The 26,492-nt window shown below is 37.0% G+C and overlaps 1 protein-coding gene across 7 annotated transcripts in view; it reads right to left on the reverse strand.

Annotated features, from left to right (window-relative positions):
• Window positions 1–26,492, reverse strand: part of DMD (dystrophin) — a 2,261,655-nt gene that overhangs the window by 721,615 nt on the left and 1,513,548 nt on the right. For all 7 annotated transcript variants that reach the window (XM_070462101.1, XM_070462106.1, XM_070462102.1 and 4 more), the window contains 2 exons: window positions 11,542–11,643; window positions 720–828 (listed from right to left, as the gene is read on the reverse strand). In XM_070462101.1, coding sequence (XP_070318202.1) covers window positions 720–828; window positions 11,542–11,643 — 211 coding nt within the window. The remainder of the gene's footprint in view (window positions 1–719; window positions 829–11,541; window positions 11,644–26,492) is intronic.

Consider the following 26,492-nt stretch of genomic DNA (forward strand, 5'->3'; position numbering starts at 1 on the left):
ATCTTAGTTCCCTGACCAGGGATTGAACCTGTGCCCTCTGCAGTGAAAGCACAGGGTCTTAACCACTGGACTGCCAGGGAAGTCCTTGTGTAGGCATATTTGAATAAGATTATCTAAAGGAGATAGGATTCATTGAGATGGGGTCCTTACATATTTAGTCTTGGAGGCTCTACCCTGACTCCCTCTTCAGGAACAACACACCTATCCCTCGGACTGGAAGCACTGATAGTTGATGGTATTCCTTACTGAGAATTGCCTTTGGCCCCTGAAGACTCTTCTAAGATCTCCTATTCCTTCCAGTGGGCAGCCCCTGGACAAAGGCTGGCTGGTTCAGGAATACAAAGGCCAAGCTCTGTTCCTGCAATTCAGGAGGGCTCTGGACAACCCACTCAGCCCTAAGGCTCCTGTGGAGTGGGCTGAGGCCTCTTGCAGTCAAATCACTCTGCAGACCCTCAGGCCCTTCTGCTATCTCTGCTATGGGTCTTTCTTCACTGTAGGTACATTTCTGGAGAGCACACTCCTAAATACTTTGGTGACTCCATACGCCCAATCAGTCTCTTTCCAAGGAATCTAGCTCTAAGACATTTTGCATTGTAAATAACCCAGGTTTATTCCTATTTTCAGCATTGCAACTCATTTCCCTTTAACCCAAGGAGCATCTCACTGTTGTGCTTTTGAGCAAATGTCCAAAGCCACAGAGAATGATCCAGCATACTTACGTGCTCCAATTGCTGTCAATTCAGGGGCTGGGCCAGGCCACTTTGCCCTCAGCTCTTGAAGTAAGTGGGTTACCGCCTTCCACTCCGAGCTCAGATCTTCTAACTTCCTCTTTAATAGAAAAGCATGCATGTTATTTATTCGATTAACATCTTGCAGTAACTTAATTCACCAAGTTATTAATTTATTTTGTGAATACATTATTGTATTTCTATTGTATTTTACTTCTAAATTAACTTTTCTAGGTGGAATTCCTTTCAAAGGTATTTTAATTAAATACTTCAACTAACCTCACTACAAATTTTTATTGATTGTTTGCTGCATACAGGCTCTTGCTCCAGGCACAATTTCATTGAAAGGACGTAGAGTGCAAACATTATTGAAAGCAAAACAAATAAACAAAAAATGTCATCTCAGCAATTGGCTTGACTGTTTTAAATAGTATCTAGTGTGGCTGCATACCAGAATTTTCCAGAGGACATTAAAAGTATCTTATTGCCCTGGCTCACCCCAGATCAATCCTATTAGCAACACTTGGAAGGAGGGGCTGAGGTACACATGGAGATAAGACTCTGAGTCCACTTTAAGGAAGGACTCTTGTCCCAAATGGTGAAGAAGATGCCAGTAGACATCTTTCAGGTGTCAGGCGTCAGTTCTTTCTGGGACTGTCTGCTGTGGTGATCTGCCTTGCCTAAGGACTTGCCCTTCCCAGGGTAGCCCTTATTCAAAGACTGATCAAGGTGAGAGTATAAAGGCTCAGCAAATTTGGTTCAAAGCAGGACCATTTTGAGGGTCATTTTAGCTGCAGTAGGGTCAGCCAAGCCTGTATATGGTCAGTGATGTGTATATGTTAACAAGTGGCTCTGGGGAAAACAAAGAAACAAATTGATTTTAGTGTTTGCTAATTTCTGTGGTGTAGATGGTCCAACTATAGCCAATTTTAGTTACCAAAAGAACGTCAAGTAGCTCACAAAGTGCCTAAAAATTTGTTAATAGGTCCTCAGGAGCAGATCTAAGCCACTTCCAGTGTAACACTGGATAATCATAAGATAACTTACTGCCAGTAGAATGTGAGGAGAGGTAATATCTGTCAGTTCTGGGCTGATCCTTATAAGAATTGAGTGAGGTTTCCCCATCCATTCTTTCCCTTTCCACTAGCTGGAAGCAGAACATTCAAAGGTCCCAGGTCAAACTTTCTCAATGGATTGGGGGGATAATTTATCATAATACTTTGGAGCAGTGGTTCTTATATGTTGGGGCCATCAGAATCACCTGGAAGTCCTGTTAAACCACTGATTGCTGGCTTTCAACCTCAGAGTTCTAGAGTCAACAGATCTTGGGTGGGGCCCAAGAACTGATAACTTCTAACAATTATCCAGTTGATGCTGATGTTGATTGTCCAGGATCAGAGCCTAAGGCATCCATTATAAGCAATGAATTACCTAGCCATCTACAATGGAGTAGATATGTATCATCCTTGATAAAAATAAGAAAATAGGTCTTAAATCATTTTCTATAGGACTTAATTTTCTTGAAAAATCCCACTTAAGCAAAGCTGCTAAGGGAATAAATACTAAAATAAATCGTAAAAAGTTATCACTTCCTATTTTAACTATCACCTGTGCTCTTAAGGTTATTTATTCTATTATGTCCGAATCATGTCAAGTCAGGGCTTTTAATTTCCTCTCTCAGAGTACATGCTGTTATACATTTACTATCACATCAATGAATATTATTTCTTTTTATTTATTAAAACATAAGCCTTGAATCCAAAAGTGAACAAAAAAAAATGCCTCTGATCAGTGAGGGAAAACTACCATTGAAAGTCATGACATGTGGAAGGTATTTTTCTGTTCTGACATCCGAGCTAAACATTGAGAATCAAATATTATCTAAGGCTGGTGAATTAATATATATATATGTATTTGGTCTTTTGATTCCCCTGCTAAATTGCAGTGAGTTCACAGGGAAAGAATAATAAGAGGAACTAGAAGTAACCGAGTTGATAACAACAACAAATAGCAATAGATAGTAGGGAAAAGACAAGAAATGTAAAAGTAGCTGTCTGAAAACATGATGATCTTGGGTCACTTATTGAAAGGAAAAGGGTGCAGCAAATGGTCTCATACATTATATAACCTATAGGAAGTCACCTGTATATGCTGAGAGACAAAGAGGGAGAGAGGAAGAGAGAGGGGTTAGAGACTGACTTACATACTGCTGATCTGCCCACTCTTACACTCAGTAAGCATATGGCCCCATAGTGAGTAGGCGAGGAGAGATGGGAATTTGCTGTTTCTACAGTTGGCTTAGGTTTCACTTTCTTCTCATGGTGTAAGCATCTCACTGCACTGAGTTAGATTTTAAATATTTAAAGTATTTATCTAACAACCTGCCTCTGAAATAAAATTAACTATTTCATCTGGGTCTCAACTGAAGACGCAGTGATCAGTACTGAACTTCATATTCCATGTGCACAATGAAATTGAGTAGGACCCTGTGCGGATCCTGGGCACAAAAACCTTTCTCTGTCCCTCATTTCTTGTTGGTAGGAAATAGGCTTCATTCAGCCTCCATGACTTTCCCTGTGTTCCAAAGGTCAGGTTTGAACAGTTGCTAATCAGGAAAGAGAGGGGATGCAAAGACAAGGGAGGAGCAGTCCCGAAAGAGCAGAGCAGCCTTGAAGCAGGCTCTTTGTTCCACCGCAGGGGATGCACATAACAATCTCTTTGAGCTCTTCTGCAGAACTAAAACCTCCAACAACTGGAAGATGTTAACTACTTGATGAAGCATTCTTCATTCCAGAGACAAGGTTTGATAACCTCAAGATCCACAGAAGCTCATCAAGAGACCCCTGAGGCCAGATTAAAGGAATGCAGGCCTTGCACACACCCTTATCTTTATCAGCAACCCAGCTCTTGAACCATTTCTATAAAACTCCTCACCCAATCCCCCCGCATAGGGACACACAGTTTTGCCTGGCAAAGCAATAAAGCTAATCTCTTTTACGTCACCCAAAACTCTGTCTCTGAGATTCAGTTTGGCACCCATGCAGAGAAGCTTTTTCAGCATCAGGTAACTGTACAATGAAACAGAATAATAATTAATGCTTATAATGATGACCCTGAAAACTAAGAAAGTTTTAAATTACACTATGTTTCAGTATCCAAAGTCCTGGATTTCAGTCCTAACTCATTACTACTGGTATTGTGATCACTAGCAAAATCAGGTAGGTCAGTCAAATTCATCATCCTTGAAACATGTATATAATACTACCACCTAACTCATAGATTTGTTGGATTAACTAAATGAGATCTTTTATATGAAAAGAACTCTGTGAACTGCAAAGTACTATAAAATTGTTGATTAGTTATTATGCACTGCTTAATAAAGCAAAACAGAAGATAGTCAATAAAAGTTTTCATTAAGATAGTTAAAATGAAACTATTTCAATGCGTAAAAGATTTGGTTTAGGTTATCCTGAAAATAACATGTTTATACATTCAATTCTCTTTTATTAATACATAAAACTCTGAATGGTCTATTCATTTATTAGAATGTTATTTTGCCCATTGTTTTTTCCAGATGGGTAAATAAGGTATTTATATAATTTCAGATGTAGAGATTTTAAAAATTTAGTAGCCCCCAGTGTACCACAAACATCTGATACCACAAAGAAGCTCCAAATTGTATGTTACCCAATCTTTCATAAATAGTAGCAAATGACATCATAAAATGGCTATAGACTTTGATTTAGCTGGTCACAAAAACACTTTTGCAACTTTTCAAGTACCTGTTGTACTTAGAGTTGAAATTGACTATATATTATGGATAAATATATATTATTCATATATAAATGTATATTATTTGTTATAGTTATACTATTGGTATAAATATATTCTTATTAAATTGATTATTATAATAAATAATATATTTATTATATATAAATTTACATGCTTATATATAATAAATAATATATATTATAATATATATATATTATTTTTTATTTGGTTTTGTTTTCCTTTTTTGTTCCCTGGCCTGTGCCCTTATTTTTTATTCTCTCATCTTTTCTATTAGGCTGTAAAGTTCCTTCAGGTAGCAAAAAATGTTTGAATGCAGCAACAAACGCAGAATTCTTCACACAATAGCCTTTCAGCCCTACCCATAAAAAAATGCAAAAGGTAATGATTTGCTAATGATGTTAATCTTTAACCAAATTTAAAGGAATCAAATACATGTCTAAATTCCAACATCTTTAAATATAAAATCAGTGGGATAATAGTTATCAAGTCCTACTCTTGACTAGGTATCCAGAGTTTTCAGACTTTGAATGTGCTAAGCAAAACTGCAGACCCCAGGGTTTCCTCACAAGAGCTCAAAACTCAACAGTCATAGGAGATTCATGTTTTACCAAAAAGGAGAAACTCTGAGATCATTTTTTTTAAAAGGGAAAAATGAAATTCATTCTAGGGGGCATTTGTACCTGAGCATTATTCTCCATTGTGTGTGTGTGTGTGTATAATTTACCTGGAGTTAGTCATTAAATGTTAAGACAATTATATCAAACTCTGAAATTTCTTCTTTATGAAGAGTGAAAATTAATTATAAAAAATTATTCCTGAATATAGGTTTCCTTTTTAATTGTAAAATGTAATATAACTCTGAACTGCTTATGTTTGGGATAGTCAAAATTTTTAAATCTTGTATTTTTCTCTTGTGTTAATGTTTGGCATGATATTAATATCTGTTACATAAATAAATGAATCATCCTATGACTTTATATACACAGATACAAATTTGAATATTATAACTGAAACATCTATGTCTCCATGTCTGTTTCTATAAATGCAATTAATACAACTGAGGACCAGAGGTGAAATTCAGATCTCTAAAATGCTCGTCCAGTTCCAGCATGAGCTACTAAGTAAGACTAAATTGAGACTCTTCCCCAAAATATTTTCTCACAAAAGAGTCAGTTCATATTAGCTTATAATGTCTTTTGTGTTTCAATTGTTTTATTTTGAACAACAAAATTCCACAGTATCCTGAAATACTATCAAGAGATATGAATTTGGGAAGCATATAGGAGTTATCTGCCAGAATTGGTTAATAGAACAAAAAGGAAGTGAAGAAAATTAATAAACTATTAACAATCATCCCTAGGGTATACCTTTACATTTACCAGTGGTAAAAGTCATTGTAAGCAAATGTTTTAAAGATAGTTTTAAAAAGCTAAACAATAAGTTATTATGATGGGGTGATATATAATTCACATCTAAGAATAATGAAAAGATTCTCTCTCCTAATATTTTAGGAATGGGCACTGAAGTTAGGGATAAATATTCCAGTGATAACATTGAGGAAGTGAAAACCAGGCCTTCTAGTAAATGGCAGTTAGCTAGGTATGATGGTCTCAAGTAAACATAAACAGCCACAGAAAATAAACTATACAGAGATATGGACACCCAAAGGCCACCCAAAGACAGAGACAAGGCCACTATGCCACCACAAAAATGACAAATAGGAGGCACTGTTACTGCTTCTTAACTCTGCCCTGCTTTAATCTTTTCACCTTCCAGATAAAAACTGTAAGGTATGTTCCTAGTTGTCTCTGGACAGAGCTTTGACTGTACCATTTGGGGATTAAAACACTGCTGTATTGAAAATAACTTAGAAGGAAGACGGTAAGCTCTAGAATTCTGGGATATATTTGTGTGAGTGTATGTGTGCACGTGTGTGAATGAACTCTTTTCATAAAATACAAATGTGGCAAAAGCAGTATTCCTAATTAGTGTGTTATTTTATAAAATGTGAGATTTCAGATATTGGAAGTGATAATCAATTAAGAAATTAAATATAACTAGGCATTTGACAATCTCATCCACATTCCTAAATGATTCTATCAATTGCTCAAAAATTTGTTATAAATTTTATCTTCTCAGTGGGAAAGTGGGGTTCTCCTTATATTCAAGCATAAGTGATTAGCACTGATTCAATCTCTCATGGTCAAGACTTTTTACTCAGTTCTAAAACTTATTTGCATTAAAAAATGAAATTCTGATACCCATCTATTAATAAATTATAAAATCTCTCTAATATTATTACTCCCTATAGTACTTCCCTGAATTGTTTCTATTACCTTTGACATGGAAATTGTGTTTGTCAAATGAGTCAATCAAAATGGATCTGTTCTTCTGGGGGATAGACTCATATCTGTTATCTTGCTATTGATTCTGATGTTACCAAAAAAAAAAAGTTATACCATGTAAATGAGATCATAGCCTGATAGATGATTTATAAAGATCCAAGTACTGTTATAATTGTAATATGTAACTGGGCAACATTTTCACCAACAAGACAGCCCTTGACCTTCTATATCGTATATACATTTTCAGATGCACATCTGTTTTGAGTGATATATTTTGAATTATCAGGCAAAAAAAATAAACCCAAAGAGTTTTTCAAAATTTCAAATGTTGATGTTGGCAGTAAAACAAACTCAGGAGGGAAAAAAAAAACAGCTTAATCTAGTTAATTAACAACAAAACAGCTGGGAAAATGAAACATCCCTGGTTGTGACTGACTATAATTGAAAATGACTAATGATGCTGTCATTCTGCAGCTTATATTGGAGGAAATGATGCCTGGAAGATGGTAATTGCCCTCTTGACCATTTGTTTACAGCAATTATTTTTGTGTTAAAGGTTGGGGTGGAACCCTTTGGCCAAATATAGGAAGTTCATATCACCTCATTTTTTTCTCTTAACATTTAAAAAAAATTCAAAAGCAGTAATAAAACATATTATTAGATTCATGTTAAGATTTTTCTGGATAATTTAAAAAGTTAACAAAGCAAACCAGCTGGTATGATCTTATCACTTCACCAAGTAACTAAGACATTTTAACTTTCATTAATGTTCTCAGTTCTAATAATGGAAGGTGATATAAGTATTTCAAAATATATACACACATTTAAAATTTTTTAACAGGAAGAGTGGTGTTCCAAAATTAAAGTTAAAGAAAGTGCAAATATAAGAGAATGCCATCCAAATGCTTAAGTTCTAAAGAACTAAACATTTTTTAAATCAAATAACAAGTGGCTTTTCTTTTTTGTAGTAAATACTGTTGCTACTGAGGGCAGTTGTCTTTGTTGCTTTTTAACTGCTAAATTCGGAGCTATTGAGGAACCTACTCATTACTTCGTAAAAATGGAACATATTAAAATGATTCCACCAACAGCATTACCATAAAGCATTATTACCAAAAGTATAGCTTAAGCAAAATATTCAACAATTTATTGAACTTCAATTTATTGAAGTTATCCAAGCAATCTTCAATAGCTTCTGAAGTTAAGACAAAGGAACAAGGTACAAATCAAATGAAATAAAAATGTGTGTGTCTCTGTGTGTGTGTGTGTGTGTCTGTAGGGGAGAGGGAGAGGAGATAGAAAGCAAAACAAAGATGCTTACTTCTTCAATTATCTTGTTTTAAGATTTTCCCAGTAAATTTGCATCAGAGATCTAGTGCTACATTTATGTCATTAGTAGAACTGTCCCCTAGTGTATGTTTGATCTTTAAGAGGAAGTTCTCAAAGAAAATAAGAAGTTGATGGCTGACATCAGTTATGGATGACAGAAAAATAAACTACAATTTTATCATCTTTGAAAATTATGGAAACCCTAGAGAAGTTGATGAAGTGAAGGGTAAAAAAAAAAAAAAAAACTGAACAGGGATGAGCCAAGCTCTTAAAGAGGACTCAGCTTGGGAGGTTGGCGTAGGAGGTAAGCAGACAGCCTGTCTGATGTAGAATGTAGAAGTGCCAATAGACAGCCAATTTTCTAAGAAACAGAACCATTCTCTGCTGTGTCCTTAATTAGAATGTCTGAAAGTGGTGGACATACTAATTATCCATTTAAATACTGGATCTTATATACACACCATGAGGGATTTTCATTTTCCTTTGGAAGGCTATCACCATCTTCTTTATAATTGCTATATTTTCCAAATGTACCTCCTCCCCAAAACAAAAACCAAACTTTTGTCATGAAAATGTATTGCAGGCTATTTGTACCCTGCCTCCTTCTATTAAAGGGTGAGAAACCTGAAAGTTAAGGAGGCAAGAAATTAGGAATAGTAAAATTTAAAAATTTTGATATATGAAGTCGAAGTTAAATGCAGGCTTGATTTATGTACTATCAGAGCGATGGCTCACCCTTTAGAAAATTATTCCTAATCTTTAAAAAGAAGTTTTTGATCCATGCAGAGATTTAAACAGCTCCCCTGGCTTGGTACCTTGTATTGCTGGGTTCCAGGTTTTGGAGGATGAGGTAGTTTTTTTGTTTGCTTGTTTCTGTTTTTTTTTTGTCTTCATTTTTCTTTTTTGTCAGCTTTAGATAGCATCCTTTAATATTTTGTTATTACACAGGAGGAAACCACTCTATATCTTAGCTTCTTACCCTTTTCCCCTTCCAACATTCGTCAGCTTTTAGAGTGCTTTTTACCTAAATGATGAGGGAGTATCTGAGCCTCTAGTGTTTCAGGCTACCAGATGCCCCAGCTAATCTTCAAGAATTTCCAAGGTCATGGTCCTTATCAAAAGCTGCACATGAGGATGCATGAGACAAGTGCTCAGGGCTGGTGCACTGGGATGACCCAGAGGGATGGGATGGGGAGGGAGGCGGGAGGGGGGTTCTGGATGGGGAACACATGTAAATCCATGGTTGATTCATGTCAACGTATGGCAAAAACCACTACAATATTGTAAAGTAATTAACCTCCAACTAATAAAAAATTTAAAAAAATAAACAGGAAAAAAAAGCTGCACATGAATATTCTCTTTCTCCTCATTCCTGATCTCCCAAATCAATTTTGCCCTTTGGCCACTATGAACCTGATATGGTGATTCCTCTCCCAATTTAAGGGGTAAATGACAGAGTGGGGATGAGTTTTCATTTAGGCTGTGCTTCTCCGCCATGAACTGATTTGAAAGTACATGGTGAAGGAAGGGAAAAGAAAAGAAAGAAGAGGGCTGACTCTATACAATGGTTTCCAGGGACGTGAAAGACAAGGAAGTTAACACCCCCCGCCCCCCACCACCCCCACCCCCCCACACCTCCCCCCCCCCCCGCCCCGGCTCTCTCATTTCAGGAAGGTAATCCCTCTCTTCTGTCACTAACACTGCAGTAGAAATTAGAGACTCCAAGACACGGCAGATGCCAGTTCTGAACTCGTGGTGGCCCAGAATTTGAGGATATGACTGATGAGCCTCAAGGTTTGGATGGTGTACATACAATGGAAACAAATTTTCTCATTGACTTTCAATGAAGACTCTGCCTCTTTTTTTGCATAGCGTCAAAAGCAAAAGCCAACTGTAAGGCATATTTGTAATCTGTAGCAATTATGTCAAATCCTGCATAAACTCTTTGAGGATCAAGCATGAGTAGGCAGAGCAGATCTACAAAATGATCCATTTGTCCATCTCATTGCTTGCTATGAAAGTCACTCTGTTAATCAAGAAAGGTGGCTGCTTGGGACTGGCTTTCTCTAGTGCATCAGAAGAAACCCTGAAACTTGCTACTTTCAGGACCTTTTCTAGCTGTCCAATCTAAAACTATACACGTTGTTACTTTATGAAAATGATCATTCCAGGCCTGGACTGGATGCAGATTACTCTGGGAGGATGTTAGGAGTGGGGACAATATATTCCTATATAAATGTCTATGGATATCTACTGTGGAAATCTGGGCCTTTCAGCACCTGCTGTTTGGATATTACATTTAGCCCAAAACTTTAAATTTACCTAAGAAAAACCCTCTTGTAAACTGTAAGGAAAACAAACAATTTTCTAGAAATGAATCTTGGGCCAAGCATAAGCAGTGACCTTGGAGACAGAGTGTAAGTCATGGTAATGTTATTTGCAAGGACAAACTAGTTCTGTATAATGAGGTTATTGACCTGCAGTGTTTTAGAGCAGTTTTAAACATCAGGGTGAGGCTCACTAAATCTCAGCCTGCAACATTAGCTAGAGAAGCCAGGACTGATCAATAAACAGCCACCATTATAGGCTCTCGGGAACCTTCATCATAATGGGGACCATTATAATTTTGGTCAGGTACAGAAAATAAGGTAACCTATACCTAACTTCTATTTATCACTTGGACTCTCATTTGAAAATGAAGGCCATTGATTACTTATTTTTTGAGAACGGAACTGGTTTTCCATTTCTCTCCTCATGTGAATAAATGTGTCCCATGCTCCAAAACGCACATGAGGAAAGGAAAGAAGTAGAAACCTTTTTCTCAGGCCAGCTTTTTTTTTTTATCAAAGAGAGAAGCAATTACATGACATTTCACTAAAAATTCTTGACCCAATAATGTACTGATGCCCAAACGCCGATTTTCCTCTTTCATAAGAAAGAGCAACAGAGAAAAGAAAGGTCATGGACCCTATTGTGATTCTTTACAGCTGCTGGAGACAGACAATATGATGCAGTAGCTTGATTTGAATGAAGCCAAACTATATGAAAAGCATCAAGCCTGGCAAGCAATGCAATAAAGCCTCAAAGAATTTAATCTACCTTGAAGGTGGGACTACTTTTTGTATTGATGGCAGCGCACCAGGACAGAAATGAGTCCTTTAATGCAATGACTCGTTAATAGCCTTAAGATCACAATATATAAATAGGATATGTTGATCAAAAAGACAGCTCTGCCTCTGCTATTGTAGGATGGCCAATATTTCTTTACAAGTTATTTCATCGATTATAAATAGGGGAAGCATAACCCATTATGAGGTAATGGATATTGCTAGAGGTTGCTTCATTACCTTCACTGGCTCAGTGGCTGGTTTTTCCTTGTACAAATGCTGCCCTTTAGACAAAATCCCTTCCACATCCGGCTGTTTAGCTTGAACTGCTACTTCAGTTTCCTGGGGAAAAAGAGCACATACAGTGCAGATTAACTTCACAGTTAGCAATAAAATTACTAAATTTAAATATACCCTTGGAGACTCCACATGTATTGCAGATCAATTTCTATGCAGTACAGAGGGGCACACAGTATTTTTCAGTGCAGAGAAAAGAAATAGAAGTCTTTGAGCCACATACGAAAGTTTAAAAAAATTATCCCCAATTTACTTGAATTGTCATAATACTATTATGTAGAAACAGAGAAGATACTTGCTATTTTTCAGGAAAGGTAAAATGCAGTTATAAGAAGTATGATCTAGGCATGTGGTCAATATGGATAAATACGATAGTTAACTCCAATAATCTCAGTAACCCTAATGTCCATTTTACTACACACACTTCTTATTTTGGCTCTGAATCTCAAATTTTGTTTCGAGATATTTAGAAACCCAAGAAATCTTTCCACATCATTGTCAAAATGACTAACTTTCTTTCCAAAGAGTAAGCACTTAAAGCACAGGATCAAGGCTGATTAATTATTAAGCAGTCAAATTAAATAGGCCTTTTGAGGAATGATTCAGTTATCTTTAAAAATTTGATTTCCTTAGTCTGGAGAGGGCTGAAGCCTGATCGTATGACCAAAAAACAAGACCAAACAAAACATAATACAACAAAAGAAAACAAACAAACAAACACACACACCCTCTTTAGATACACGAATATAAAGTTCTTTGCCACTGGCTGCTCTCTAGCTCTCCTAAAGAGAGGACCAAAGAAATGTGCATAAATTGAAGCTGAAGGAAGTGAAGTTAAATATTACAGAAGACTTTTTGGATGGAACACTTGTTAAACAGTAGGATGGAGTATCGATTAATCAATGTCAGGCGTCAGTCAGGGCCTGGGCAATCTTCCCCAGATAGCAATTCCTGATTAACCTGTATCCCTCTTCCTCCCTCTCCTACCCCGAGCCTCCCACCACTGCTGTGTGTACGTGTCTTCATGCCACTGTTTCCTTTCTCCACTGTGTTTGTCCCTGCTCTCTCAGCTCATCCAAGCAGGGTGTCCTCTGAACCAAATTACTATAATCTTATATGGCACAGTAGGGTTTCTTATAACTTGTGGGTGCTCATCACATGCTCCTGAGAAGGATGATTTCTTCAGTTCTTTTAATAAATAGCAGTGGGAGGGAGCCACTTGGTTAAAAGAGTCCACATTAACTCTATGTGTTACATGCGTACGTGTACAACACACAGACACACACCCACACATCCTTTAGAGACAATAATTATGGAAGAAACAAACCTAAAATTATAAGTATTAACTCACTATCTATGATAAGGAAGTTCTAAATGTGATTTTTTTTAACAGCAAAATTGTAGCAAGTTCAAAATCAGAGTGTATTTGGTGAGGGTTGGATCTTTCCTTCTTCCCTTAGAATGATGTACAAGGGCACCCAGTCTAAATTCTGTACCTTCAGACAATGAGCACAAACAGTCAATAATTTTACCACTGTTTCATGGATGTAGCAAATGATTAGCACTAACAGGTTTCTCTCCCTGCTGCCCTCAGTGGCACACAGATTTTTCCAACCAGGGACTGAACCAATGAACCAGTGACCTCTGCTGTGGAAGCCTGGAGTCTTAACCACCAGACCACAGGGGAAGGTCTCCTTGCACACAGTCTTCGACTGAAAATAAATAATTCCAAAGATCACAAATAATTGATGCCATTCTTCAGGAGGCACTGGTAAACAACCAGGGTTAAAAGACTGCATTTGCTATGACGAGGAATTCCCTCAGGAAATAAACACACAAATTTGAATTCATAAAATCTTCACTGGCAAATGAACAGAGAGTAGCAAGGCTGACAGGAAGGCAGTCCAGATATTACTTAGAGCTCCAAGTTCTAAGGAGGTGCTTATTAGATGGGCTGTGGGATGCCATGTGAAATGTCTATGTTTTGCACTTAAAGAAAGAAAAATATTTCCTCTTCAGGCCACTGAATTCACCCTAGATTTAGTTCTCTGATGAATGAGTATTGCAAAGTCACATCATTTCCATAAAAAAATTTTTTTAAAAAAATTTTTGGCCACACCACGCGCAAGCAGTATCTTCCCTGATCAGGGCTAGAACTCCAGTTCCCTGTACTGGAAGCACAGAGTCTTAACCACTGGTGGTAGTGGTGGTTTAGTCACTAAGTTGTGTCCAACTTTTTTCAACCCCATGGACAGTAGGCCACCAGGCTCCTCTGTCCATGGGATTCTCCAGGCAAGAATACTGGAGTGGGTTGCCATTTCCTCCTTCAGGGGATCTTCATGACCCAGGGATCGAACCCTCGTCTCCTCTGTCTCCTGCTTGGCAGGCAGATGTTTTACCACTGAGCCACCTGGGGAGCCCTCCTTAACCACTGGACCATCAGGGAAGTCCACATCATTTCCATTTATAGAAATATTTCCTAGTACCATGTCCTTCCATCAACACACTTGCCATCTCTTCATCCTTTAATGAAAAAATGGAGGGTTTAAGTACCTGGATGAGATTTACACTTCGTCTAACAGAAATAGAGCAATGGGTAAGAGAAATCATAGTCAGCTCTTAATTCTTTGTGAGTACTTCCCGTTTATGATTTTTTTTGGAGAACTAGGTATCTGATTATACATACCTTTGATAAATCACTTTAGAAAGGCCATTTTGAAGATAACTTTCTAAAATTTACCTTACTACATTTATTTGCAATGTGAATTTATTATTGAGGGTCAAATATTATTGCTTGAAGGGTCAACTGTAGTATATCTGATTAAATTCCTTTCATATGTCCCTTAGTATAGTTTTCTTAAGCACATGTAAAAATATACCCTATGAGAAGCTGATCATCAAGCTGAAAAAAATGGAAGTATATGTGAAATAAATTTTTAAAAACTGATATCCCTTCATGCAATTAAGATTTGACATGGAAAAATTTAAAAGCAAACAAACAAATACCAGCCAAATCACATGACTATACAAAGATAAGAAAAAGCTGCTGAAATCATTAACTGTGCTGAAAATATCAACAAACTGCTACAGTGATATTAAGTGATTCTCATTAAGTGATATAATAATATTAACAAAACAGAGTTTCTGAAACTTTACCATGTGTCTGGACTTCCCTGATTGCTCAGATAGCAAAGAATCTGCCTGCAATGCAGGAGACCCAGGTTTGATTCCTGTGTCAAGAAGATCCCTTGGAGAAGAGAATGGCCACCCCCTCCAGTATTCTTGCCTGGAGAATTCCATGGACTGAGGAGTGTGCTGGACTACAGTCCATAGGATTGCAAAGAGTGGGACACAATTGAGTGACTCACACTTTCACTTTACCATGTGTCAAACACTTTATTTTTTGTACATCTGTCCTTGTACTTAAACTCCTATAGAAAGGGTATTATCTGATTTTCCAGATGATGAAACTAAGAGAGATTAGGTCAATTTTCTAAGGCCATATAGCTTGCAAATGGCAGAGATGATATTATGACCAGAAAGTGTGTGTCACTAAACCTCCACTTCATCCTACTTTGTTGAGTAGAGGATGTGTGTGTGTGTCTGTGTGTACACACATGCATATGCTAAAACTGGCAGTCATGCTTCTTACTATAATGTTAATTTTTTTCTCCTCTTCTTTAACTCCAGTGCATTCTATAGTATCATTCCAATGGGTAAATGAGAGAAAACCCTGTCTTTTCCCACAAAAAATAAATTCTTACATAGCCTTTAAAAAATTCCAAGAATGTCTCTTTGTGGGTTTATGATTGTCAAACTGATGATATCCAGGTCAGAGAATTGGTTTGAGTAAATCTTTTATCTCCCCAATGACCTCACATCTTTATATGATTTAAGAGAAGGTGAAGAAGTTCACTACTAAAATGGAAACACGGCTAATTATAGTGGCCACTTTTTTCCTAAGTAGAAAGTGTTAAATTTCAAAGAAAATTCAGACAAGAAAGTCTTCATGGGATTTCAACCAAAAAAACTCACTTCTAATAATGGAACATTTCCATTTAAGTTTTTTTCTCTGCCTTATTTTTAATATATCCTTTGTAATATAAGATTGTACACCAGGAGTTAAGATCCTTATGATATAACTAGAGTTTTTTTTTTATTCATTGTACTGACAGTTCACTACAATCTCATGCATAATTTTAAGTATGTAATTTTTATTGAATAGGTAATAGGAACAGCCATTAATACTCACTAGGAAAATACTGTACTGCATTTAAAAAAAATCCTGCCTTGATAGGTATTCAAAATGGAGTAACTCTCTAAGCACCTTCAGTTTTATATCTTTTTAGACAGCATTACTTATATTGTTGGTAGCGTTAGTCTTGACAAGCAGCGAAGCAATGGTTAGTGATTAAAAAAGACTGAACAGCACCTTTGGGGATGAAAGTAGCAACTCATATGCAAATTAATGTATACTCAATATTTTTAAAAATTTTATTCATTGACTTTTATATTTATAATTCAATATTAAACTGATTGTATGCACACATTTCTTTTTAAACTAGAAATTTGGTGCTGCTAAGGATAATATAAGAGAGATGTATTTTGCCTTGTTTTCCTTAGATATTTTTAATTTCTTTATATTTCTATCATTTTACTTATTGTTAACCTTGGAGTGTATCTATATATATATATACACACACACATATAAGTGTATATATATATGTGTGTGTGTGTGTGTATGCGTGCGTGCTAAGACTCTTCAGTTGTGTCTGACTCTTTGTGACCCCATGGACTGTAGCCCGCCAGGCTCCTCTGTCCATGGGATTCTCCAGGCAAGAACACTGGAGTGGGCTGTCATTTTCTTCTCCAGGGGATTCAACCCGCATCTCCTGTGTCTCCTGCATTGCAGGCAGATTCTTTACCATCTTCACAAAGTAAAAAGGATATCAACAGCCTTTTCGCATATGTTCCAACATTCATTTGTTCATTTCACAAACACTTATTTAATATTCACTATGTTTCAAAGTTTTGGCTAGGAACTGTGAATAATATGTGGCAGAAGGATACAGACAATCATGTATTGAACTTGGACTGCAACAGGGGTAATGACTAGCAATGTTCAATGTACAATGGGGCATGGAGGAGCAACTGATTAGGTCTGTTTGAGGGACAAAAAGAGAGTGGGGGCAGGCCTTATTGGAGAAGAAAGGTTTAAGCAAAATCTTGGAACACAGACAGCTCAGGTGCCTGATTGACAAAGGAATGGGTGATGGAAAGTAGTCAAGAGAGAATCTGGTGCATGCAAAGATTGGAGACAGGCAGCATGGAGATACCATGTGGGGAAATAGGAGGAAATGATGCAGGAGCAGAACCGAGAACCAGAGGAAAGAAGGAATTTTTATATCACCCTCAAGACCTTAGTGGAGAAATCACAAAAAGGTTTTTAAACAGGGGAATGACACTTTGATTTCTAATTGATATTCTAAAAATGAATATATATGAGTCTCTGAATAGGTAGACAGACAGATCTGTCTAACATCCATCTAATGTAGTTTTCCATTCAAACAAGCTGTTTGAATAAGATACATATGCTGCTACTGAAAACAGAGAAAATATACAAAGATGACAACTATATTCTTTAGCAAACCTAAGTGCCTCTTCACTTAATTTCCTTATTTATAAAGAGCATTTCCTGCCATTTGACTGTTTTGTCAACCACCACAATCAATGGTATTCCTATCAAGTCTAAGATATCATGGATAGAAGAATCACTATTATCTCAAGAATTGCTAAGAAAGTTTAAGAAAATTAACTTTGGAGGCACTATCGTGGCAAATACTTCAATTTCAGAGATGTTGAGATGTAAAATAAAAAAAGATATTGGAATCAATTCTAAGATGTTTGTGAAAATTATGATTGGCTTATTAGTTCATTATTATTCACTGACTGTGTGAAAATGTCTGCCCTGCAATGCAGGAGACCTGGGTTTGATCCCTGGGTTGGGAGGATCCCCTGGAGGAGGGCATGGCAACCCACTCTAGTATTCTTGCCTGGAGAATTCCATGGACAGAGCGCCTCATTTAGATTAACAGACTGTAGGCAGACATGACTGCATGACAGCTATGAGCTGGGTCTTTAAAGGCAATTCAGGATTTGTTAGTACCTCCAGTTCTTGTCTTCTACCATGAGAGAAAGGAGCTGCTCTTCTAGCCTGGGTTCTGGAGGAGAAGACATTTGGAGCAGATCTACAATCTAGGATGAGAAAATTTCAACTTGACCCATAGTGTGGAGTAAGGCTACCACTGATCTGTAGACACATGAATGGTTAATCAATGCCTATTGTTATAAGTCATTGCAAATGGGGGGTCATTTGTTACTGCAGCAAGAGCTGACAATTACAATGTTATAGTGAAACAAACAAATACATGGTTTTATGGGAAGAAAGAAAAAAAAAACAACAACAAAGTAAGCCTTTAAAATAAATGTGCCCTGGTCACATATATTGACTGCATCATCTCTCATTCCACATACAAACTGTTTGCTAAAAAGGGTGGCAAGAAACGAAAAATGAAATGGAATCAATATTGTGTTAGAGCCTGACTTCTCTGGCCTAGATTGTCAGACAGAGTCTGACAAATGAAGGCTGATGGATGGAAAAACATAACATTGTGCCGTTGAGTTTCTTTCTCTTTCCCTTCATGCTGGGTGACTGTTCTTTTATTTATCTACAATTAGGACTGCTAGACCACAGCAACACAGTTCTCCTTCACTGTAACTGCAGCCTGTCAAGTATGTGCCAAGCTGATTGACAAAGACTGACAGGTTCTCTCTCTCCATTCTGAGCTAATTAAGGGCAGCCCACCAAAGGGAGGCTTTCTTCTGATTTAGAGATTTATGGATTTCAAAAATAATCTGTCCAAATATACAAAATATAATGCTGTATTGATTTTTTAAAGTGGCAAGTGTTAGGAAGCCAAGAAGAGAGAATCTCTTAAGGGACATAGGCTATTCAAGGCCAACCAAAGAGTACACGTAGGTTCAACCATCAAATAATGAGACTGATAACCAGAAGCTTCTCTTAGAAGCCCTCCATTCATAATGATGGGATTTCAAAGTCCTTTGGGCAGTAGAATGCCTTTGGCAAATGGAATCTTACCCAACTCTCCTCAGCATCTTAGTCAATTCATTCAGTAAATATATACTGAATATAAGAGCACCTATTATGTTCTAAATTCTGTTTTGATACTGGATATATATCAGTGAATAAAACAGAAAAATTTTCTGTTCTTGTGAACTTCACATTCTAATGGGGACCATGGACAATAAAATATATATATAAATTGAAAGTGAAAGTTGTTCTGTCATTTCTGACTCTTTGCGACCCCATGGACCATATAGACTATGGAATTCTCCAGGCCAGAATACTGGAGTGGGTAGCCTTTCCCTTCTCCAGGGGATCTTCCTGACCCAGGAATCGAACTGGGGTCTCCTGCATTGCAGGCGGATTCTTTGCCAATTGAGCTATCAGGGAAGTCCAAAATATAAATTTTGGCACATCAAAGGATGAAAAGTGTTAAAAAGAAAAAATAAAGTCTTAAGTGTTGATAGGAGATGTATATGTGGGCTAAGGAAACATGGGAGGTGGATATTTGAGAAAGTGCGTCCAGGGGAAAAGCACTCACTGAGAAGGTGACATTTGAATAAAGACTAGGAGGAAGTAGGGGAATGAATCACACAGTATTTCAGGGAAGGGCAATACAGGCAGAGGAAAAAGCAAATGCAAAGGCCCTGGGGCAGGAGTGTGCATGGCATGATCAATATAAGTATAGGGAAGTCAGGGTGAGAAGAGTCTACTGAGCAAGGGGGGAGTAGCAGGAAGTAAGCCAGAGAGGTGGGGGAGGGTAGGTCCTGCGGGCAGTGATGTGAGGACTTGGGCTGAGTAAGAATAGGAAGCATATGAGGGTTTTCAGCAGAGGAGTGATGTGATCTGACTTTTTTTTTTTTTACTTATTTTTTAATAGATCATTCTGGTTGCTGTGTTAAGATTAGACTGAAGGAAGATAGAAAATAGTAGTTATAAGCAGGCTCCCAAGTGGGTTTGTTAAATGTACATTGCTTGGAGGGAAGTACTTGTTTGTAGAAACCTGATGAACTTACTCTAAAAATCTTTATAGATACAGTTCTTAAATGAGGACTAAATCTCTGATCTGATTTAATAGCAACAAAGGACACTCACTGAAACTGCTGCTCCCCAGGTTTTGCTATGTTCCTAGGTCCTTAGTGGGGAAGAGTGTGGGCTCTTGACTGGTTATCTAAATGCCAGTCCTGGCATGAGTTAATTGCAATAAAGACCAAATGGTCCATAAATCCTAAAACATATTCTAAAACCTTTGCTATCTGGCCTTTTGAAGACAAAGTTAGCCAGTCTCTGATCCAAAGAAAAGGTTAGGATTGGTATCGGTGACTCTCAAAACCTTCAGGTACACAGAAAAATTATATGGGCTGCTATTTATAAAGATAAAACGCAAGCGACATTTTGTCTTTTATCTCCTTATATTGACTCATAGACATAGTCAAACAATTTATAGTTCTACTTTAGAGAGGGCTCAACAAACAAACATTTTAGGCTTTGTCCAAACTTGGATTCTATCACTGTCATGTAAAAGTGGCTAGAGACAATACGTAAACAAATGAACATTGTGGTTGTGTTTCAATAACAACTGATTTACTAAAACACATGGTGGACTGAATTTGGCCCTTGGACTACCGTATGCTGACTCCTGCTTTGATGTATTACAGTGTTCTTGGAAATAATCAGACTTAGGATAAGAACCTGTGGCTTCTAGGCTTATCAATTTTGGAGATGGGGCAAGTTACTTAAATTCTCTATTTTCAGCATCTTTAATTATAAAATGGTTGAAAGTGACAGATATTGTGGCTAAAGGGTTAAAAACAACTTTTGCCCCTCTGCATGAGACTTTGGGGCTTCTCTGGTGGCTCAGATGGTAAAGAATCCATCTGCAATGCAGGAGACCTGGGTTTGATCCCTGGGTTGGGAAGATCCCCTGGAGAAGGGAAAGGCTACCCACTGCAGTATTCTGGCCTGGAGGGCCTGAAGGGAGATGCCTGATCATACCATTCTGGGAAGCTGTGCTTCTCTGCCTATGGTCACTGGCAGCCTTGTTCCGTTGCATATAAGACTTGCTGATGGGCTTGGCAAAAATCATTTCTAAGATCCACATTTTATTTTCACAAATGTGCTGCTCTGAACTGAGAGACATTTTCTAAATGATGGTATGCCATAATCTAATTGACAGCAATTTCTTCTTCATAATAAATAAAATAATCATGCATATTCTAATCAATAGTGTCTTAGAAACAATTAGGTATGGTATGTGACCAGGATATTCATGGTAGTCGGGATCAAATGATTTAGTCTATGCAAAGGTAATACTGTTACAATTTACTGAAAACTTACTGAGCACCAGGGCTTTGCTGGTGGCTCAGCCACTAAATAATCTGCCTGCAATGCAGAAGAGCAGAGTTTTATTCTTGGGCTGGGAAGATCCCTTGCAGAAGGGAGAGGCAACCCACTCCAACATTCTTGCCTGGAGAATTCGAGGGACAGAGAAGCCTGATGGGTTACAGTCCATAGGGTCACGAAGAGTCAGACATGACTGAGTGACTAACACTTTCACCCTCACTAAGTACCAACATTCTGCTATGCACGTAACATTAATCATTTTTTAATTAATCTCATTCAATCTCCATTGTAGAGCCTTTCAGCAGACATGGTTGAGATTTTTTAAGGGAGGATGAGAAACTTGCCTAAACACAAGCAAACAAATGGTGGATGTGAGATTTGAACCCTGGTCTGTCTGATGCATGTCCTGCACACATATTCACTATACTATAGTTTATCTGAATTCAAATATGATACAGATAGACAATGAGATTTTGTTTGATGAATCACAGTGTTTAGAACCAGAATAAAGTAGTTTTGATTCATGTGCAATTTTAGTTTAAATCAGGGTTTCTCAACCTCAGCACTACTAACATTTTGGTCTGGGTAACTGTTTGCTGTAGGGGGCTATGCATTGTGAGAGGTTTTGCAGCACCGCTGGTCACTATAAGGTGAGAGTAGCACTTTCTCCTCTCTTTTGGATGTGCCAACCAAAAGTATTTTCAGACATTGACAAATTCCCCTGGAGAATAAATCACCTCTGGTTGAGAACAACTGAATTAATGAATATGTGAATGAACAAATGAAAGACTCTCCAACTACTCATGGTCTGTATTTCCAGTGTACATGAAATACTAGGATTTCATATGAACACCTTTCTTTCCTTTTTCCCTTTTCTTTGTGGAATGTTGTTTGCAACTCTGTTTACATATTTTTTTTCAGATGTACTACTATGCATAGTCTGACTCTTAAACTACATTTGAACATGGCTCTGATGAACTCTAACCATAATTTAATTTCTCCCTTCCAGCTGAACTGTCCCTAAAAACACTGCTTTAAATAACCCAAAGGGATTAAGGAACACAGATTTTAAAAGATTTTTAAAAATCTTTGGAATAGAGAGACATATATAACAAAGCAATTTTTCCATGTCTCTGAATCATCTTTTTCTTGCTTTGTACATTCACCTTGACCAGTGGTATTTGCATTTTCAACCAATATAGCACTACCCTAAGTTATTATCCACATGGTAAATGGACAAGGTTCTTGAAGTCTTGACAGAGATCATTTATTTTAAAATTAAGTATTACCAAAGACTAGAAGTTTCTTTTTAAAATATAAAATAGCAGTTAGGGGAATTTTCATTGAAAGCAAAGAAAAAAGCAATTCAATCTGACATCACGATTGACAGGCACTTCAAATAAAATTAAAGATGCTTTGTTTTTTACTGTTAAATGCTGTACCAAAATTATAGTCATTATCTAAAACAACTCTTTCTAAAGTCTTCAATAACTTATAAACTCAAGGAATCAAATGAGTAGCTGAATTAAATTGTATTAAAAAAACCACAACAAACAAAATAAATGGCAATGGGACCATACCTATCAGTAATTACCTTAAATGTAAATGGGTTGAATGCCCCAACCAAAAGACAAAGGCTGGCTGAATGGATACAAAAGCAAGACCCCTATACATGCTGTCTACAAGAGACCCACCTCAAAACAAGGGACACATACAGACTAAAAGTGAAGGGCTGGAAAAAAATATTCCACGCAAACGGAGACCAAAAGAAAGCAGGAGTCGCAATACTCATATCAGATAAAATAGACTTTCAAATAAAGGCTGTGAAAAGAGACAAAGATGGACACTACATAATGATCAAAGGATCAATCCAAGAAGAAGATATAACAATTATAAATATATATGCACCCAACATAGGAGCACCGCAATATGTAAGGCAAACACTAACGAGTATGAAAGAGGAAATTAATAGTAACACAATAATAGTAGGAGACTTTAATACTCCACTCACAACTATGGATAGATCAACTAAACAGAAAATGAACAAGGAAACACAAACTTTAAAGGACACAATGGACCGGCTAGACCTAATTGACATCTATAGGATGTTTCACCCCAAAACAATCAACTTCACCTTTTTCCCAAGTGCACACGGAACCTTCTCCAGAATAGATCACATCCTGGGCCATAAATCTAGTCTTGGTAAATTCAAAAAAATTGAAATCATTCCAGTCATCTTTTCTGACCACAGTGCAGTAAGATTAGATCTCAATTACAGGAAAAAAATTATTAAAAATTCAAACATATGGAGGCTAAACAACACGCTTCTGAATAACCAACAAATCATAGAAGAAATCAAAAAAGAAATCAAAATATGCATAGAAATGAATGAAAATGAAAACACAACAACCCAAAACCTATGGGACACTGTAAAAGCAGTGCTAAGGGGAAGATTCATAGCATTACAGGCCTACCTCAAGAAACAAGAAAAAAAGTCAAATAAATAACCTAACTCTACACCTAAAGCAACTAGAGAAGGAAGAAATGAAGAACCCCAGGGTTAGTAGAAGGAAAGAAATCTTAAAAATTAGGGAAGAAATAAATGCAAAAGAAACTAAAGAGACCATAGCAAAAATCAACAAAGCTAAAAGCTGTTTTTTTGAAAAAATAAACAAAATTGACAAACCATTAGCAAGACTCATTAAGAAACAAAGGGAGAAGAACCAAATTAACAAAATTAGAAACAAAAATGGAGAGATCACAACAGACAACACTGAAATACAAAGGATCATAAGAGACTACTACCAGCAGCTCTATGCCAATAAAATGGACAAATTGGAAGAAATGGACAAGTTCTTAGAGAAGTATAACTTTCCAAAGCTGAACCAGAAAGAAATAGAAGATCTTAACAGAACCATCACAAGCAAGGAAATCGAAACTGTAATCAGAAATCTTCCAGCAAACAAAAGCCCAGGACCAGATGGCTTCACAGCTGAATTCGACCAAAAATTTAGAGAAGAGCTGACACCTATCTTACTCAAACTCTTCCAGAAAATTGCAGAAGAAGGTAAACTTCCAAACTCATTCTATGAGGCCACCATCACCCTAATTCCAAAACCAGACAAAGATGCCACAAAAAAAGAGAACTACAGGCCAATATCACTGATGAACATAGATGCAAAAATCCTTAACAAAATTCTAGCAAACAGAATCCAACAACACATTAAAAAAATCATACATCATGACCAAGTGGGCTTTATCCCAGGAATGCAAGGATTCTTTAATATCCACAAATCAATTAATGTAATACACCACATTAACAAATTGAAAGATAAAAACCATATGATTATCTCAATAGATTCAGAAAAAGCCTTTGACAAAATTCAACATCCATTTGTGATTAAAACTCTCCAGAAAGCAGGAATAGAAGGAACATACCTCAACATAATAAAAGCTATATATGACAAACCCACAGCAAGCATCACCCTCAATGGTGAAAAATTGAAAGCATTTCCCCTGAAATCAGGAACAAGACAAGGGTGCCCACTCTCACCACTACTATTCAACATAGTTTTAGAAGTGTTGGCCACAGCAATCAGGGCAGAAAAAGAAGTAAAAGGAATCCAGATAGGAAAAGAAGAAGTGAAACTCTCTCTGTTTGCAGATGACATAATCCTCTACATAGAAAACCCTAAAGACTCTACCAGAAAATTACTAGAGCTAATCAATGAATACAGTAAAGTTGCAGGATATAAAATTAACACACATAAATCTCTTGCATTCCTATACACTAACAATGAGAAAACAGAAAGAGAAATTAAGGAAACAATACCATTCACCATTGCAACACAAAGAATAAAATACTTAGGAGTATATCTACCTAAAGAAACAAAAGACCTATACATAGAAAACTATAAAACACTGATGAGAGAAATCAAAGAGGACACAAAGAGATGGAGAAATATACCGTGTTCATGGATTGGAAGAATCAATATTGTCAAAATGGCTATACTACCCAAAGCAATCTATAGATTCAATGCAATCCCTATCAAACTACCAACAGTATTTTTCACAGAACTAGAACAAATAATTTCACAATTTGTATGGAAATACAAAAAACCTCGAATAGCCAAAGTAATCTTGAGAAAGAAGAATGGAACTGGAGGAATCAACCTGCCTGACTTCAGACTATACAACAAAGCCACAGTCATCAAGACAGTATGGTACTGGCACAAAGACAGAAATATAGATCAATGGAACAGAATAGAAAGCCCAGAGATAAATCCATGAACCTATGGTCACCTTATCTTCGACAAAGGAGGCAAGGATATACAATGGAAAAAAGACAACCTCTTTAACAAGTGGTGCTGGGAAAACTGGTCAACCACCTGTAAAAGAATGAAACTAGAACACTTTCTAACACCATACACAAAAATAAACTCAAAATGGATTAAAGATCTAAATGTAAGAACAGAAACTATCAAACTCCTAGAGGAGAACATAGGCAAAACACTCTCCGACATAAATCACAGCAGGATCCTCTATGACCCACATCCCAGAATTTTAGAAACAAAAGCAAAAATAAACAAATGGGACCTAATGAAACTTAAAAGCTTTTGCACAACAAAGGAAACTATAAGCAAGGTGAAAAGACAGCCCTCAGATTGGGAGAAAATAATAGCAAACGAAGCAACAAAGGATTAATCTCAAAAATATACAAGCAAGTCCTCCAGCTCAACTCCAGAAAAATAAATGACCCAATCAAAAAATGGGCCAAAGAACTAAACAGACATTTCTCCAAGGAAGACATACAGATGGCTAAAAAACACATGAAAAGATGCTCAACATCACTCATTATCAGAGAAATGCAAATCAAAACCACAATGAGGTACCATTACACGCCAGTCAGGATGGCTGCTATCCAAAAGTCTACAAGCAATAAATGCTGGAGAGGGTGTGGAGAAAAGGGAACCCTCTTATACTTTTGGTGGGAATGCAAATTAGTACAGCCACTATGGAAAACAGTGTGGAGATTTCTTAAAAAGCTGGAAATAGAACTGCCATATGACCCAGCAATACCACTTCTAGGCATACACACTGAGGAAACCAGATCTGAAAGAGACACGTGCACCCCAATGTTCATTGCAGCACTGTTTATAATAGCCAGGACATGGAAGCAACCTAGATGCCCATCAGCAGACGAATGGATGAGGAAGCTGTGGTACATATACACCATGGAATATTACTTAGCCATTAAAAAGAATTCATTTGAATCAGTTCTAATGAGATGGATGAAACTGGAGCCCATTATACAGAGCGAAGTAAGCCAGAAAGATAAAGACCATTACAGTATACTAATGCATATATATGGAATTTAGAAAGATGGTAATGATAACCCTATATGCAA

Source organism: Odocoileus virginianus, chromosome X (genome assembly GCF_023699985.2).
Source record: "Odocoileus virginianus isolate 20LAN1187 ecotype Illinois chromosome X, Ovbor_1.2, whole genome shotgun sequence".
NCBI lineage: Eukaryota > Metazoa > Chordata > Mammalia > Artiodactyla > Cervidae > Odocoileus > Odocoileus virginianus.